Raw genomic sequence first — 18,299 nt, 5'->3', positions numbered from 1 at the left:
TCGATAGAAGATGCTATAAATGAAAATTGATTTTGGTGCTTTAAGGGTGTTAACAAAACATCCAAATAAACTCATTAGATGGGTAGATAAATCAAAAGATTAAAAGGACACGGAGTAGAATTAAGGAGATATATATAAAACTTGTTCTAAATGATTTGCAAAAAATAAGTTTGACACCATGAATAAAAAGAAAAATGAGTCGTCATAAATTAGGGCCCAACTAGTAAAGCTAGTTCACCCTTCAATAAAAAAAAAAAAGATAAAAATTTAAAAAAAAAAAAAAGAGCTAGTAAAGCTAGTTAACCTTACATATTTTATCCAACACTCAAATTACTGCTTAAATTAAAAATAGCATCTCCATGTTAGCCACAAATTGCTGAAGTGTTACTTGAGATTAAAAAAAAGCAACTAAACAATATAGAAAAGCTTACCAGATGAGCATTAATATCCTTCAGCACTTGACCCTCTTCCCAAGTCTCTGAAATGACAGTCCCAGCTCTAAAGATTCATGAGAAAGCAAAAAAGATAAGCCATGATTAGACCGATTGTGATATATCAACTGCCATCTTAATATGCAATGCAAACTTTATACATACAAAGATATCCACGGTGAAAAATATCAAGTAATGAACCTCATAAGAGAAAGACATGGCGCACTATATTGATGGCTTAGAAAAGCCTCCTGGGGTCATGAAATTAAAACACTACAAAATCCTTGACTATGTGTTGTATACCAGCAAGCCTTCAAAAAAGAGGGAAAAGTACAGAAAACTTCCAAAGTTTTAGTAGAAGAATGATCCAAATTAAGGATCCTTCTATCAAGAAAAGACACTGGGTCGTAATGCAAAGCCATAAATCTCACTGATTAAATAACAAGTAATAAATGATAGTTCAAACGGAAAGGGGAATAAAAAAAAATTTAATTCACATGGAATGGAATGGCGCTTCCACGCTGATTTCTTGTAGATGAAATTCTAGTTGAACTAAAAAAAGCACTGTCAATCTCCCCTATTTTGGCTACAGACCTGAAGATTTAGCTTAAAAATATCCCAAAGTAAAAAAGGGTAAATTTGATTAAAGCAAGGATTTTTAGAAGAATATAACCAAAATTGATGTGGCATTGGATTGCTTAATTGCACCGAAAATTAAGTTAGCCTCGTCTTCATCATCATCATTTGCCTTATCCCAACTACTTGGGGTCGGTGCTATAAACCCTTAATTTCCATTCACTCTTACCGAATATTGTCTAATGTGTTTTAACTATTTTTCACAAATCATTTATACCAAATTCTAATCATGTAATCTTAGATCTACTCATTTTTCTTGTTAATACTCTGGCAATAATTTTATTGACTCATCTAATAGAAGTATTTTCTACCATCATTGTGCATGTTCAAATCGCCTAAATCTATTTTCAGTCACCTTATATTCAAGAGATGTTACCCTAAAATTTCCTATGATAGAATCAATCCTTAAATTATCGCCATTAGTTTTATCACACATCCATCTTAAAATTCTTATTGTTGCCACACTCAATTTATATATCAATGATTTTTTTATAATCCAAGATTTGGAAACATGCGCCATCATTGCTCTAATTATGATTTCATAAAATTACCTCTTAAGCCTCCGTGATATACTATTTTCACGTAAAACTTTAGAGTCATTTCTTTATTATAATCATCTAGCTCTTAACTAAAAATTACATGCTCATCTATCTCTTTAATCTTCTTCTTTATAACATATCCACAATACTTAAGTATATAATGTACTCGTATTAAATTTTCTTCTAATAACATAAATTATAATTATTAACATCATGCTCATTAAAAGATTTCATATTGTATACTTAATTTTTGTTAAATTATTCTGAAGGCCACTATTTTCTACACATTTTCTACATCATACAGATTTGTCATTGATTTCAATAAAAGTCTCTGCAATTCAAACTATATAATCTACAAAAAAACATGACTAGAGCCATCTCACTTTACATACATTTGTAAGCATCTATATAATCAATATAGGAATATATGAACTCAATGTTGATCCTTGATGTAAAATTATAATAATTCAAAATCCTCACATTACTCTTTCACTAATAATAATAGTCAATTCACTATCACACATCTTAAATAATGTAAGCATGAATTTTACACTTTTTTTTTTTTTTTGCTTAAAAGCATGCCAAATCAATTCTTATAATACTAGGTTATATGAATTTTCAAGATCAATAATCAAATAAAATCTTTTCTACATTCTTTATACTGAGTTGTGATTCCTCATTCGTGTTTTGCTGACTCATAAATATCACAATGAAATTCTTCAAATTTATTTTTTTAATGATAAAAAAACATGATTTTAAAAATAACGAAGAATGAATGGTCATGACATAATTGAGACGGGAGGAGAGTTTTGAATCGGACTTTGTTGTAGCCTTTGTTACTAAAGTCGAACCATCAACAGGGCTATCAGTAATCATAACACCCCTTCTCTCTTCTTCTATTAAATGATGGCAATAACTTCATTAGTAGATATAAATCCTCATTTCTAAGAATTTGTACCCTAAAGCATCCAAATCAACATTTACTTCACTAAGAAAAACACATATAAAATCTTTCTAAATAAGCCTTAAAGAATGATTTTCACGTTCTATTTGATACATTGATATTTTTTTTATCCCCAGCCAAAAACCTCATAATAAATTGGAATATTAAATGATGGATCCTCCTTGCTTAGTGAATGAGATTTTGGTTTTGTTCTCATAGATTTGGTCATATTATGACTTTTAGAATACATTCGATTCATTACACACCACATTTTCTTGGTTGAATGGAGGAGCATGCAAGCGTTCCATCTCAAGAACCATAAAATTTCATGAACAAGACATCACCAAAGATGTCTTATTCATCCCAAGCATTGAAAATGAGATCTCCTTGTCATAATTGGGTGTCAACTAAATGATCTAAATTTCCCTTCCTATCAAGAAGGTGTGAACCAATTGTGATAACTTGAAATAATTCTTTCCATTCAAACAATATGTTGATTGGACGTTTTGTAATTCTCCCATTGAATTTTAGTTTGTCGATCTCAATTCCAAAAGAACCTAAGACCAAAGTAACATGGATATTGTTGATATCCACAATAATGAAAATGGTAGTAGTGATTGGATACAAAGGAAAGAAAATGATAGGAACAAGAATGTGGCAATGAAGGCCACAGTAATAAAAACCGCAATATCTTGGCAATACAATGGTGAAGTCTACAGATTATGCAAATGTAAGAAGAGAAAATACTAAAGTTCTAATATCATGATAAGAAATGGAGAAAATTGTTTGAGTGTTCCATCTCATTATCTGTATTGAATTTAAACAAATCAAAGAGAATCTCTAATATAAAATATATATAATTTAGAAAAAAATAAATTATATAATTAATTCTAATTAGGATTTAGAACAGCCCATGATATTGTGAGGTGACATTGTCTATAAAAAGATGAGGTGGCAAGAAACAAATGTAAGGACAGTAAGCTGTAGTTGGAAGAGGGCATGGGCATTCAAGGAGGCAGACACCAAGAGATGTAGTTTGTAGTAGGAAGATAGGCTAGACAGGAGCCAAGCATCTAGGAGCTGTAATTCACAGTGTTTCCACAATATGCATGAATATTAAGGGGGGAATCATTTTGCTGAATATTCAACTCTTGTAATGTTAAATTACTGGATTTGATTATTGGTACACATTCCTTAAATCTTTGTATTTATTATGACAAATAAAAAAATAGATGAGAAGTGATCGCCCGCATTGGTTAGTGAATTCAGCAGACTATGCTAGCAAGGTAACAACAATCAATGGAGGTTTCCAAAGATGTTCGGTACGCTTTAGCATCATTGCCATCCATTAGGTTCATCCGCAGCAGCTGTTAAAAAGAGGGTGGCGGAGGATTCTGTGAACTATATGTCAATTGATCAAGATCTAAACGAGGAAGAAGAATGCGGCTGAACTATTAGAAGAACAATGGAATACAGTGTAATTAGTACAGCTAAAGTTTGATAGCAATCATTATGAATGCTAACAATTATAAATCATGGCATCATATCAAAACTTAACTTTATTATAACAGCAGCTAAGATTAGGCATAACTTTATTTTGAGATTTCAAGAGATCAAAATCATATCAGCACAAACTTCCTGATTATGGCATACCTTGATATTGCATTAAAGCATGTCCTGATCATTGCCTAAAGCTCACCGTCACCTTCTATTAACTAACCACTTACCATTTGACTATAAACGAATCCTAAACCTCCCAAAATCAGCTTAAATAAAGGATAGCACATACTAGCTCCTCCGCAACACTGGCCCAAATTATAATCCAAACTTTGTTTAAAACACATTATGCTCATGTATATCTTAAGCCAAATAATTATACTCAAAAAATTAATTAAATCAAAAAACGAAATTGCATATCACCCCCACCCTCATGGGAATATCTATGGTACCAGAAATTAAAACCCCCTCCCTTTGTCTATTCCCCTCCACCTCATTAAAATAACACCACAAATTTACTTTAATTTCCTCTTCTTGAACAATAAACAATTTACCACAATTCCAAACTAGCCACCCACTTTCAAGTTAAATGCTCAAAAATATCTCTTTACTCTCAAAAAAAAATTCAGGACATTCCTTCTCCAATGGATATTAGTCTATTGTTAAAACAAAAGATATTTGAGAGCAAGTGATTCTTGTCTATTCATGAAAGGAAATTCATTTCCGAGAGGGTAGCCAGGAAAATTTGAAAGATAATGTTCTTTCTTTTCAAGATAGGATGCAATGGCATAGATAAACTTTTTGTTATATTCAAGTACAAAACAATTATTCCAACTGCTATATGACTGGATTGTGAAGGCCAATCGCAAGAGACATTAGTAGATACTAACATAAAATTTTCTGGATTTTGTTATCATTCTACTAAAGAAAATAAATTTTGGCCATAAAAAGGGTAAATTTAGTTCACTCTTCAAAAATTTTGCTTATCAACCTTGCTCGAATCCCAGCTCCAACCTGTCATCTCCCTTTTGCATGCATAATACTCATTCTTTCCTCTCATATCTCATGCATAGCAAGGACCTAGCTTCAACTCCTATAAATAAAACTCTTTAGTTTTAAAAAAGCATTTACTAGTTGATTCTCGAACTCAACTCAATCTATTTCCCTAAAACAAGATAATCTAAACCAACTGGAATTAGCTCAACCTGAATAAGAACCCAATCAATTGTCAATCAACCCAACCCACTATTCAGCCCTAACCAAACTGTCAAATCTAAAATATCAACACATCAACAACAACAACAAAACCTTAATCCCACTAAGTGGGGTCGGCTACATGAATCCTTTTTCTCCATTGCGTCCTATTTAGTGTCATATTTTCATTTAATTCTAATAAATTAAGATCATTTTTTATACAATACGCCCAAGTTTTCCTAGGCCTGCCTCTTTCTTTCTTGACAAATCTAAAATATACAACCCAAAATATCAACTCAACCTAATACAATCACAAACTCAAATAAATAAAACCAAATTCAATTTCTTTTGACTAATTTCGCAAAATGTTATGATCAATTCAAATCATCTATTATTATTTATTAAGATCTTCAAATTTTGAGAAAATAACTTTCAAGAGATGATGTTCTTAAATGTCTATTGCAAAAATCTTTTGCCAATACTTTTGAGCATGTTCTAATTCTTCCCATTCATCTCTTCTACCCCATGATGAATTCCTCATTTATCACATCTTCAACAAGATTTCCTAATTTTCTCCTTTTCAGGCATTGATTTTCTACAAGATTGATATTGCTAAGTCATTAAGTTAGAAAGACTTCCAAATCTTCCTCTCACTATTTTAACTCTTTAGATTAAAATACTTCAAATTAGATGAATTGCAGTAATAAAGAAATCAACTTTTAAATGCCAACCACTAGTTTTTTATCTGTCAATCAGTTAATTTCTTTTTTTTTCATGTTACTATCATCATCCTGATTAATTATTTTTTATACATATTTTAGGGTAAAATAGTCATTTGTCATTGCATATATAACATTTTTTCATTTCTATTAGAGATAAGATGATAAAATAATTTGTGACTTCTATTAAACTAGAAGGTCTTCGAGTGTAATTACAGTGGTTGGTTCTAGAATAAAAAGATAACTTTCCCTTAAGCACCCACTTTCTCCAACTATGGACATTTCTTTCCCAATCTCTAGCTTCTATATTCCTTCGTTTGAGGCATCCTTTCCTTTAATCATGCAAAAATTCTTCAATTTACATTTAAAGTTCTTCCTTTACCTCAATTATTTTCTTATCAACAAATCAAGGAGTTAAAGTCCACGAAGATCCATTCCTTCAGTGACCAACTCAGCATAAATTATAATTCAAGCATGCTGTAACGCATGAGTATGTGTGTAATACAATGGACCAAAGAATATAATATTTCTTATTATCTAAAGTATATTTACAAAAAAAAATGTATAGACAAAAAAAAACATGGGATAACAATGAATTATCTTCATGATGTATTAAGTAGCCATGAGTTCATGATGTATTAAGAAGCCATAAGAAGATAGGATTTCACATCATGGATGAAAGCAATGCTCCATTAGTGAGCTGCAATTGACTCAATCCATGAGTTGAAAGTTTGAGAACTTGTAGTTTCTCTCTTGGAGCAAAAAATTTGCATTTATATTTATTATAGAGTAATGGAGATGTTTGACAATACAATTTTGCTGATGCAAAAAATGAAGCCAGATCAGTTAACAGTTCTCTTCAATGATAAGCAAGCAATAAAACAAGATGGTGTCCATCCTACACATGTTTTTAGGGGGTATTTTCTTTTCAGAGAAAACCACTCGAAAGAGTATGCATGAGAATGTCATCATATATGAGCCTATTTACTCAACATTCGAAATTTAGGTTGTCAATATGTCATTGATTGATCGATCCCTTTCATCAGTAATTTAAAGTGTTACTGATATAAAAACATTTTGAATATGGCAAGAACTAAAGCAACAGCATTTTGCTTGTGCGCCTTTCATCTTGATTAATGGATGATTTATTCACAAGTGCACTGCTAATAGTTGTTATAATATAAGTTAAGAAAATTATTCTGGTAGATCTATCTTTGGCATACTGGATATTAATTAGTAATGGATCAGAAGAAAACATATTTATTAGCATGTCTCGAGCCTTAAATGTTGGAGGTAGGATATTTATATTTATATATGGCTAGCTCATCTAGTTATGTAAATATTACCAGATGAAAAACACAAAATTGTTGAACCGAATTTCAAATAGATGATTAAACCAAAATTCTTCAGCAAAAGCTACGTCACTATAATGGTATAGATAACATATTCAACGCATGCTCATATTCCAATAATCTGATGTATAGTGTAAGATAGGGACATACCAAGAAGTATAAGCTAGATGCTACACTGAATTTCAGATGAAAAGTACACCTACATGCATAATCATAGCTTTACTAAAGTAAACTGAGTTCAACTATCAATAGGCCACTTTAATTGCTTCTCATAGTGCAAGGGGTGAGAAATCAGCTAAAAATGTGATATGAAGAACCTACCTGATAATACTAACATTGCCAAGCCTCAATGATTCTTGCCTTATTTTCATTCTTGCTTCTTGTCTCTCGGCTTTAGCTATAGATATCAGCAAATCAGAAAGAACCTTTACTCGCTGCATTAGAATAATGACAGATATTAATTGGAATTCTACGAGACATGTGCTACCTCAAATGAAAACATTAAAGCATAATAAAATATTAAATTACGTACTGCCCTTCCATATATTATATGATGAGTGGCAAATCTAACAATTAAAAATGTTGCATGTAATATATGAATCAAGCAAACAAACAAATTAATAGAGAAGATAAATTTAGTTTCAAAGCAACTTTATATATATATACTAATCTTACAGTACAAGTCGTTAGAGGAATTGAATCCATATCATACATCATGTCAAAAATTATCTTGCCCAATAAAGTCACTTCACATGGATTAATGTACTTGCATAAACACCAATGAAATAGAAACCTAAGAAGAATATTAAAAAGGTCTGGATATTCAACAGGCGTTATATTACATGAAGATTTGGATGATTTTAACATATAAACATCAAATTCCTTCGCTTGTGATTAATAATGTAATATTGTCAGCAAAACAGGTATGATCCCTATTGCTAGACAAGCAAAATTCAAGACTCAGCTTTTCTATTAGTCAAATGCACTAATTATGAAGCAATCTTTTTGGACACAAGATAGCTTCCTTGATGAGGTGATAGTTAGCATCTAGTTAAAAAAATGGTTAAAAAAAGGAGCTTGTGGATCCTACATACGGTTGGATGTGCAACATTTACGTTTCTGAGTTCTCTTTGTGCTTTATATGAAGCAAGATTTGCAATTATTCCTGCTTTAACTTATCCAGTTCTTTGCACCCATATGCGGGGCAGAACCTGCATGTGTCAGAATATGTAGGACCTATAGCTTAGGATGGAAACTCTTGAATGCTTTGTGATTTTTTTTAAAAATTTCCGAAGCAGTTGTTTTAAGGAATTTCAAGGTGAAATTTTGATAGATCTAAACATAAAATGATATTAATATTGTGCCAATCTAATCTTTAAGGTTATGTTATGAAGAGTTATAAATAGTATAAATAGTAATTTGAGATGTAATCAAAGAATGGGGCTTCAATAAATTTTATTTCTAATTTTCAAACTTGTAGGTGCAAGTTGGAAGCATGATTTTTAGGAGTATAGCACAAATGCAGATACCAAATTTTAAGGTAAGTCATTTCTCAGTACCAGTGAGGCTTGATCTTTCCCCACTTGAGTAATTTCATATCTAGTATATTTCTTCCTACATAATTCATTAATGGCTAGTATAGTATTCTTGAATTTTTTCAGAAATTAAATACATCATAAATATGCTTTTGGGAAATTTAAAATATTTGATTGTTCATTGTATTTGTTTTCAAAATCATGCTAAATTATCAAATATTTACAATCATTTTACTATAAGCTGCTCATAAAGCTCACTATTGCTTTCTGGCATTAAAAAGGTGGGTTGTTCATTAGATCGGAAACTAGTAATTTGTAAATCCACCCTAGCATAAAAGCATAAATACATCATTCTAGTTTTATTAGGAAAGACAGCCCTAAGTGGTCATGCATTAAATTGGTATTAAAAATTAAGGATAACGTTACTTAACAGCAAAGCCAATCAACAGCATAACTAAACAGATCATGAAAGAGATGAAATTTTGGCAACTTGCAAAATCAATGGACAAATTGTTGAACAAACATAACCAAATATGTGATGAAATTCATCTAGCTAAAACATTTGGAAACCTATCAAATTCATGCACATGGACCTAAAGTCATTTCCAATCGCAATGAAGAACTAATAATTCATTTGTATGTTCGTGGATAGGAAAATCGTCTTGATAAACAATTCAGGGAATTTAACAAATGATGTCAACAAAAATCATAAATGAATAATGTAGAGTCAACTACAGAGGTTAAAGTGCTTACCTATGATGATAAAATTAATCCTAAAGTTTTTAATAATTTCTTTGGATAACCAACTATGTTTAATAAATGCATAACATTACATACAAGAAATTAACTAGCCAAGCTAAAATCTAACTAATGAGTGTAGAAAGAGACATGAGAGAGGTCAAGAAGAGAACATAAAATGATGGGTGGAAATGAAATAACTTTTAAAAAGAATAAAACTTTTTTGTCATATAATGATATTAAATTAGCTAAAAAGTAATTAAAATTATTGTTGAATATATGAACAAAACTGAAGAATTATAAGCACTTTCTAATCACTAAAGAACCCAAAAACACTCTTGTTTGGATCATGTTTAACATGACACCTCACCACATATCACTTGATATGCTTTTCAACTTGTACCAGAAATAAAAGAATTATTTAAATATCCTTGGACCACAAGGGTAGCCATGTTCAATTATAGTAGTGCATCTTTTTGTCAAAAACATCAAGTTAGATATCCTACACCCACTGCATCTAAGCTTTGTAAGGCTACAATCAGCAAGAATAGCTAAGAAAAACTAATTGTTTCTGCTTGTGTTTAACATTCAACAAAGGCAGGTTAAAAATGCCATTGAACTGGTCATTATGCTAATGAGTGCTACTTAGACTTTGCATATAAATATGGGGCGTGAAGATTAGTGGTGTAAGTGAGCCAAGTCGATTCGTGAGCCAGCTCGGACTCGGCACGATAAATGGCTCATAAACTGAGCTCGATGAGCTAACAAGCCAATCTCAAGCCAGCCCTAACTATACTAATTAGCTCGTGACCCAGCTCATTTAAAAAACAAAAAGCTTGATTGATTGACCTGCACAATCACATTATTGATAGATTTATATCTAGCTCTTAAAAACAACTCCAACAAAAATCGCATGTTTATCTAGAGTGCTGGTCAGACCAAACTTTCGCAAAACAATACTTGCCATAACCTATATCACTTATAAGAGTACAGTACCCCCTGTTTCAAAGTGTAGTCACGGCTGAAATGAAGAGCTTAATAAAGTGCTGGTAGTAGATAGAAACTTCTAAATCATTAACAATATTCAGAACCTTTCCTTCAACAAAACATATCAAAAGGTACAAATATACATATGAACAATATACTATGTATGGATTTTCTTTCTACGGATTATTCAATAAGCGTGTGAAGACATAAAAGTATTCAAGAAACAAGAAAGCTGGAAATAGGCTGCATGTTTGTGGTCTGATCTTCCTAGACTCTGCCTGAAACATAGGAACACAGACAAATTTCTCCTAGAAATCTTCCCAGGCTGTCTAATAACCCTAGATGTGTGTCATCTTGTTTATGCATTTGAGAATAAGCATGCCGTTGTACTTGCTTACTATTACATCCATGGCCCACAAATTAAAATTGTGTCCATTTTAGCATGGGCGCTTCACTAAAGTAGCCTGAATAAATAACTTAATTTTTCCATATAATTTGAGCATTGTTTGGCCCTCCATAAAAGGCGGAACTAGAAAATCAACATCCTAGATGGCACACATCTATTGGTGCATGATATAAATCAATCTTCCTAAATGGCACACATCTACAATGCACAATTAAGTGATGAATGGCAGATTCCTTTCTTCACTCGGGTAGAAAAAATATTTTTTCCACAATTTCCACTTTCTCATGGTCTAATTTTCCATAGAAATATTTAAATTTTTTTAACAAAAAATAAAATATAAGAGATTATAGGTTATATCAAATGATGTTTCAGACATAAATATACTTCTAATCAAAAAAATATGATAAAACAAAAAAGTTGCTAAACATGTGGTACATAACAATGAACTGTAACCTTCATTGTACTCTGTTGTTCGTGCTCTTTTAAGTCCTTCAATTCCTAAGCAAGTAAAAAAGTAATAATAAGTGAATCATAGTTATAATATAGTAGTCATGATAGAATAGAATTGCATTAAGTAATATTCCACCTTTTCTAATTTGTGGCAAAGCTGCTGACTATCAGTTGCTTCTTGGCGGCATTTTCCAAGTTCCTCCTCCAATGAGGCAATTCTACTTCGTAATAAATGAATTTCCTCCTAAATTCATGATTCGGAAAAGTTAAACAAGAAATAGCAAGATGGGGGAAAAGGGCACTTTATAAACCCAAAACAAGGAATAAGAAGAAAAATTACTATAATGGATATCTGCAAATCTACGGTGAACTACATGCTCATTTAAATAAATTCTTGGTAAATTTCTTTCAGAGAAAATAGTGTTCATGCATATCGCACACGGAAAAGCAGAAGGTGTGTGCAATAGCACGCTATCACAAAATTATCAACTAAAGAAATTATTTAGCAATATGGGCAAATAGAAAAGAACTTGAGCCTTCTACAAATCATACAGAAGCACAAACTTCATTACATATCAATAACTCCAATGCGTAACAAAAAGAATTATTCCATCTATTTACCTCGTTAAAGGACATGAATGATGATTACATTTACAACTTGTTAAGCGACTCGTGAACTAGTCAAGGTAAAAAATTAAGAGGGAAAAAACTCATTAATATCTATATAATAACGAATGAACAACAAAAGCAATTTATACCGTAGAATGTATTATGCAAGCAGAAAAAACACAGATATAGTGCATACCTGCAAAATAGGTTTCTCATTAATTTCAGGCTGCCCTCTTAAGTTACTCTCCCATCCCAAAAAAAAAAAGCACGACGATAAATAGTGCACAAAATATTTTGTTTTTGATTGATCCATAACAGTCTTTGAAAGAGTTTGTATTGTGGGAGGATGGTAGAGAGACAAAGGGAGTGGGGGAGATAACTAACGCACAAATGAACAAGAATCAATAGCAAAAACACGCAAAAACAAATTACAACAACAACAAAAACAACAACAAGCCTTTATCTCACTATGTGGGGTCGGCTATGAATCTTTTTTTCTCCATTATGTCCTTTGAGTGTCAAATTTTCATTTAATTTTAATAGATTAAGATCATTTTTTTATGTAATATGCCCAAGTCTTTTTAGGTCTACTTCTAACTTTCTTAACATAAGTCGAATTTAAAACATCTACTCTCCTAACCGGATCCTTAGAAGATCGACGTTTAATGTGAACAAACCATCTAAGACGACTCTTCCTAATCTTGTCTGCCACTGAAGCTACACAAACACCACAGATAGATTCGCTTCGCATTTTGTCTTTAAGTGTCAAGCTACTTATCCGCTTAAGCATTCTCATCTCAGCAACACTTAACTTTTTTTTATGCTTCTCTTTTAATAGCCAACATTCTGCACCATAAAGCATTGCAGGTCTCACCACCATCTTATAAAATTTTCTTTTAAGTCTAAGCGATACTTTTCTATCACACAATAGGCTCAATTCATTCCTCCACTTCAATCAACCAACCTGAATTCTACTACTAATATCCCTATCTATATCACCGACACTTTAAACAATAAACCTAAGATATCTAAAAAGTTAACATATTTTAATGATTTGAACACCCATAGCTACAGCTCTGACACTAGAGCTACTACTACTAAAATTACATACCATGTATTCAGTTTTAGATCTACTCAAACGAAGGGCTTTAGACTCCAATGTACACCTTCATAATTCAAGTTTTTTCTGGACTTTTTCTCTACTCGTATCCACAAGAATGATATCATCAGACAGTAAAAACCAAGGTACATTCAATTGTAAATATCCAGTAAGAGCATCCATAACTAAAAGAAAAAAATAAAGGCTTAAAGTCAATCCCTTATATAATCCAGCTAAAATAAAAAAATACTTGGCCAATCCTCATTCAGTTCAAACACAAGTAACAGCTCTAGTATACATATCTTTAATGACTTGAATATAAGTAATATCAACACATTTTGATATGAATAGAACTTCGATATGCAAAAACAAATTAATCTGCCAAAATTTACAATGATTAGAAATTCGATATGCAAGCTAGGTCGCACCAATTCAATCACTTTAGCATGGGTCACAAGATGAATATGAACATCGCTTCCCAAAAGAAGAACCCTCTCAATATTGGCTTCTAACTTTTTTAATTTATTGATTTCTTCATTCATTGCGAACGATGCCCTCCGTTTTATCATGATAAAGGCTTTCCATTGATAGAATGAAGTCCATCAATAAACCTACAATTATGGTTACAATCAGATGCATATAATAAATAAAACTTTTTTCCAAACAAATATTGATTAGATCGAGAAACTAATTCTTCCAATTATCCTTACAACTAAATTCTGATGATACACATGCTTCAATCCATTTACCATAGTCTAAAATAAATAATCATGGAAGAAAAAAAATAACACTTTGTAAAAACTACACAGAAAAGGTAGTTTAGTCATCATTAATATTATCCTATTACTATCTATGACTGGAATCATAAATCCATGACTTTGAATTATTCCTCTTGAGGTTGTCTGACAGTTTAAACATATTTTTTAAGCCATTTTGAACAATTATATCATTATTACCCTAGTTCTACACCTTTTCTCAATCCACCCACATTACATTTAGATGCCCATCTAACTGATGCATTTTCGACAATTCATTACACATGCTAGAACCATCCAATTCCAATAACCTGATTTTCAATACATATCATTACAGTCACTCCACAAATCAAACAATCCTTAACTTAGCATTTTTAACTTTGTCACACGTTCAAATTCACATTCTCATTTTTATGAATCTCGACTTTGCCGTCAACAACCTTTTAGTCAAAAAACTAGGATCCATATATTAGTGTTGACTAGGATCCATATATTAGTGTTGACCTAGTTGTAGTTCTATAAATTTACTAAGCCTCAATGACATTCTCTTATCGCATGATACTCTTAAGCATTTTCTATTTTAATTGTTGAATCCTAACTCTAAAAGTTATATGATAATCTAAATCACATTATTCCATATAAAAGATTCAATATACCTAAAAATGTCACACCAAGATAACTTTTTTTAAGAAAATTCATTGATAATTTTTTATATTGCACCCACGAATATGCAACTCATACCTCCATTTTTAGTCCACTAACTATAAGTCTTCTATCTTTTAAGAATTTTGTTAATTGTTCAACCTTTTTACATTTTTAAATAGAAGACACATTGATTAGAAATATGACATCTTGGCAAATCCTTTAAAATAATCCACATACCCAATTAGAAAAAGACTTAACATTGATTGTTTATACAATCCTATGACAATTGAAAAAAAAAAAGAAAAGCAGAAGTCATTCCACGGCTACTTCTAATATTGGTCAGTACTTCATCATATATATTTTAAATAAATTCATAGCTATGACACACTTTTTTGTTGATGTATGCCAAGGCAATTCTCGTGTTACTCAATTATATATCTTCTCAAGAACAATAAAAACCACATAAAGATCTTCTATGCATTTACACAGCCAGATATGACTGATAATCATTATCCTTAATTACACTAACATTTACATAAAAATAATAAAATCAGTTGGTTCCGTAAATACGTAGCCCCCAAATAATCAAATAGAACTTCAATAAAAATATAGGTCCTACTGAAAATAATCAATCATGCGAACGGTTAACAGAAAAGAACAATAATCAATGGTTTTGCAAGACAACTCACTAAATCATCAAGCAACCATGCTAAATGCCTTCCAAATTTCATCAAGGAATTAATCTGAGATGGTTAAACGCATGGCTCGGCTTATTAATAGATCTGTAGGGTTCTCAAAAATGTGCATTTCAATCACAAAGCTGTGGCATTCAGCATTACAATTTTGCCAAAAAATAAAGAGTTATGACAAAATGAATGTACAAGAAAGGGTAGGCTGCATACAAAATATAAAATCTAGGGTTGTCGGTTGGAAGGGTAGGCTGCATTTTAGAGAAACCAGAATGAAACATAAACGATGATGCTCCAATAAATTGCTTATTCAGGGTATGAAAACACTAAAATCAGTGCTCTTGATGGCAACTACCAAAATAAACTTTACATTTTAAAGAATAAGAATTGCATTAATATTAATATTATAAACACCTTTTGTGCTGCCATCTCAATATGGCCATTGGACAGTGGCATGGATGATGAAGACATAGACCGTGTTTGATCACAAGCCTTGGAACCATGTCTCCTGCCTGTGGTAGAGCGACCTCGACCCCGACCTTGCCTCCTCTTCTTAGAGTCATCATCAAAGGTGCTTCTAACTTCAGTTGCTTCGGTAACTTTTATCTTTCCATCCATTGCTCCCTAATAATTTTCATAGCAAATGCATATCATAAATACATATAGAAGGATGAAAAAAGAAAATATAGTGTACCTCCCTCCTCGGGCAGAGCTTTTGCTTGCCTTTGTCCAATATATCAGCAACCTTCTCAAGCCCCTCCCACACACTCATAAGCCATAAAAAAAAAATCCAAAGGACTAGGCAATCAAAACTATTGTGAAGAGGGCCTTTCAAAATCAATGATAATATAAGACTAGGTAAGCTCCACTTCTAGCAACAAGCATTTCAATAAAGAGCAGATTATAATGTTATAATGCCACCAGTTATCTCTTTTGCAATCCATAGAAAGGCAATTATGATATAGAGACTTATTGTCTTCCTTTCCATTCCCTATAGTGATGATCCCTCTTAGATTAAATCATTATCTTTGCTATATATATTCTAATAAAGTTCCACCCAATCGGAAAAACTTGATGAAATATGGCAAGCAAAATTACTCAGATTGAAATTACCCACTCGCACATAAAGTTCCCCTTCTTCATTCAAGGACTCCCTCGGGAGAAAATTCTCATCTTCATTTCCCGCAAAAGGTAAAAAAGAGAAGCCTTTCCAATTAACATAAGGTTTTTGAACAACAAAAAAAATATAGGATAAGTTTTTATCAATAAAAATAAAGAATTTCAAGAGAAATAGTGTGAAATTATTCTACTTCTTCATTCAAGACCTCCCTCAAGAACAAACTATCACCCCCATCTCCCAAATAATACATCAGAGGGATGCCTTCTCAATTACCAAAAGGTTTTTGAACAACAAAAAAGATGTAGGATTCTTCTTACCACTGGACTAGAAGAAAAAATGTAAGAGAGAAATAATAGAAGCAGGAAATAGTGCATTGAAACCAAAAATAAACGACACTTTCTGATAAGGTGCATCGACAAAGCATGCTGAACATTTAATATGAATTTCCCTATCTTCAAAGCCAAAAAATGACCATAATTCAGATGTCCCAACACATAAATACATTGTAGAACCGAGCATTGTTAAGAAGTTTACAGGCATAATATCATAATCAACTAACCTCAGAACAAACTAATGCATGTTCATCATCTAAAGTTCTTTGCCGCTTTTGAAAGTTTCTTTGTATCAAGTAAGCTCCACCACTCTGTACAAATAAGCACATCCAATATTAGCAAGGCATCCCAGCTCAACTAATCGCAAGGTAATCTACATTACTTTTGCCTCGATAAATGGAAATATATTCACTCACGACAAGAACAAACTAATTGATCAGTTCCAGCTGCAAGGATTTAACCCCTTACGGAGGAAATGTAACTCCATTCTCATAAAATCATAGCTTCAGATATGAGCAATAATTCCACATCAGCCCCGACTCGCAATACTCCTAAAACGACTACCATTTCAGGTTTTAATTGGAAGCAGAGAATTAAAATCGCTCATCTCAATATCAGCACGGAATCAAGATAGAACATCCAGAACATGATACTACTCGTCTATCGCACAATTCAAAACAAATAACCAAATAAACAAATAACTAACTGACATCATCGTCTGAATCACTTGATAACGACGAAGCCTGGAAGTCCACTGCGCCACCGTATTTCGCCGTAGAAGCTGGCTGCCACCCCGGCTGCATCAATGGTGAAGAAGAGCTCTTGCCGGCCATCCGGGCCTCCAATTTTGCAAGTTTAGATGGAAGCGTCGGGTCCGAGGAGTTCGAGTTCGATGCTAAATGCATGACGATGTCGTCGGACATGTCCGATCGGATCGAGTTGCCACAAAGCCGGAGAAAAAAACCAACAAAAAACAAGCTCTTTTTTCTGTATAAACCAGTGTGGAGTGGCTCTGCAAGGCCTCCAAAAACCCTAGCCCCTAACGGATGGGAATTAATGAGGATGGAGAACGAGGGAAACCCCTTTTACATGCGCCGGCCCGCTAGGATGCTCGTCCTCCACCATGGCGAATGCAGCGGTGGAGGAAATGGCGGTGAAGCGGAGATTTGGGAGCGAGGGAAGGGCGTTTTGGGAAATGTCCCGAGGAACTATAAAGGAAACGGACGAGCGGCTGAAACTGGTGGAATTACTCAGAACCCAAGGCCTCAGCCCTCAACCCCTTGATTGAATGCATGTCAACGGAAAATTTTTCTGTTCAAACTCTGGGTGTAGTTTTGAGTGCAGACTCAGTAATATACATTCATGTGTTCTATATTGAGCTCATCTAAAAAACTATTAAAGTGTAACTACGAACTCCTCTATAATTCGAAATAACATCGAAATAAACTCTGCGGCTTTACTTCAATAGCATTGAAATAATACTGAAAATGTTATTTCAGAATTATTAAAAATAAATTCATATATTCTAATTCAATAATTTTGAAATAATATTTGCAGTGTTATTTTAGGGTATTGAAGTAAAGCCGCAGAGTTTATTTTGAAGTAATTTCTGGATTATTTTAA

The 18,299-nt window shown here is 32.5% G+C and overlaps 1 protein-coding gene across 4 annotated transcripts in view; it reads right to left on the bottom strand.

The window, feature by feature from the left end:
* The window catches only part of LOC110020476 (serine/threonine-protein kinase TOUSLED), a 40,746-nt gene extending 22,773 nt beyond the window's left edge, over positions 1–17,973 (bottom strand). Inside the window, exons 1-8 of one of the 4 annotated variants that reach the window (XM_020718593.1) lie at positions 17,387–17,973; positions 16,904–16,987; positions 15,919–15,969; positions 15,639–15,848; positions 11,564–11,671; positions 11,431–11,475; positions 7,633–7,745; positions 432–498 (exon numbers count right to left, since the gene is read on the bottom strand). In XM_020718593.1, the coding sequence (XP_020574252.1) occupies positions 432–498; positions 7,633–7,745; positions 11,431–11,475; positions 11,564–11,671; positions 15,639–15,848; positions 15,919–15,969; positions 16,904–16,987; positions 17,387–17,599 (891 nt within the window). In that variant the 5' untranslated portion in view covers positions 17,600–17,973. Of the gene's footprint in view, positions 1–431; positions 499–7,632; positions 7,746–11,430; positions 11,476–11,563; positions 11,672–15,638; positions 15,849–15,918; positions 15,992–16,903; positions 16,988–17,092; positions 17,180–17,386 lie in introns of those variants that run through there. The other 3 variants (XM_020718596.1, XM_020718594.1, XM_020718595.1) reach the window with 3 other exon arrangements.
* Between the last annotated feature and the right edge of the window lie 326 nt (positions 17,974–18,299).

The sequence above is a fragment of the Phalaenopsis equestris genome, unplaced genomic scaffold (assembly GCF_001263595.1).
Source record: "Phalaenopsis equestris unplaced genomic scaffold, ASM126359v1 Scaffold000098, whole genome shotgun sequence".
NCBI classification, from domain to species: Eukaryota; Viridiplantae; Streptophyta; class Magnoliopsida; order Asparagales; family Orchidaceae; genus Phalaenopsis; species Phalaenopsis equestris.
Note: the sequence above shows the minus strand (reverse complement) of the source record. Positions and strands in the feature narration are given on the sequence as shown.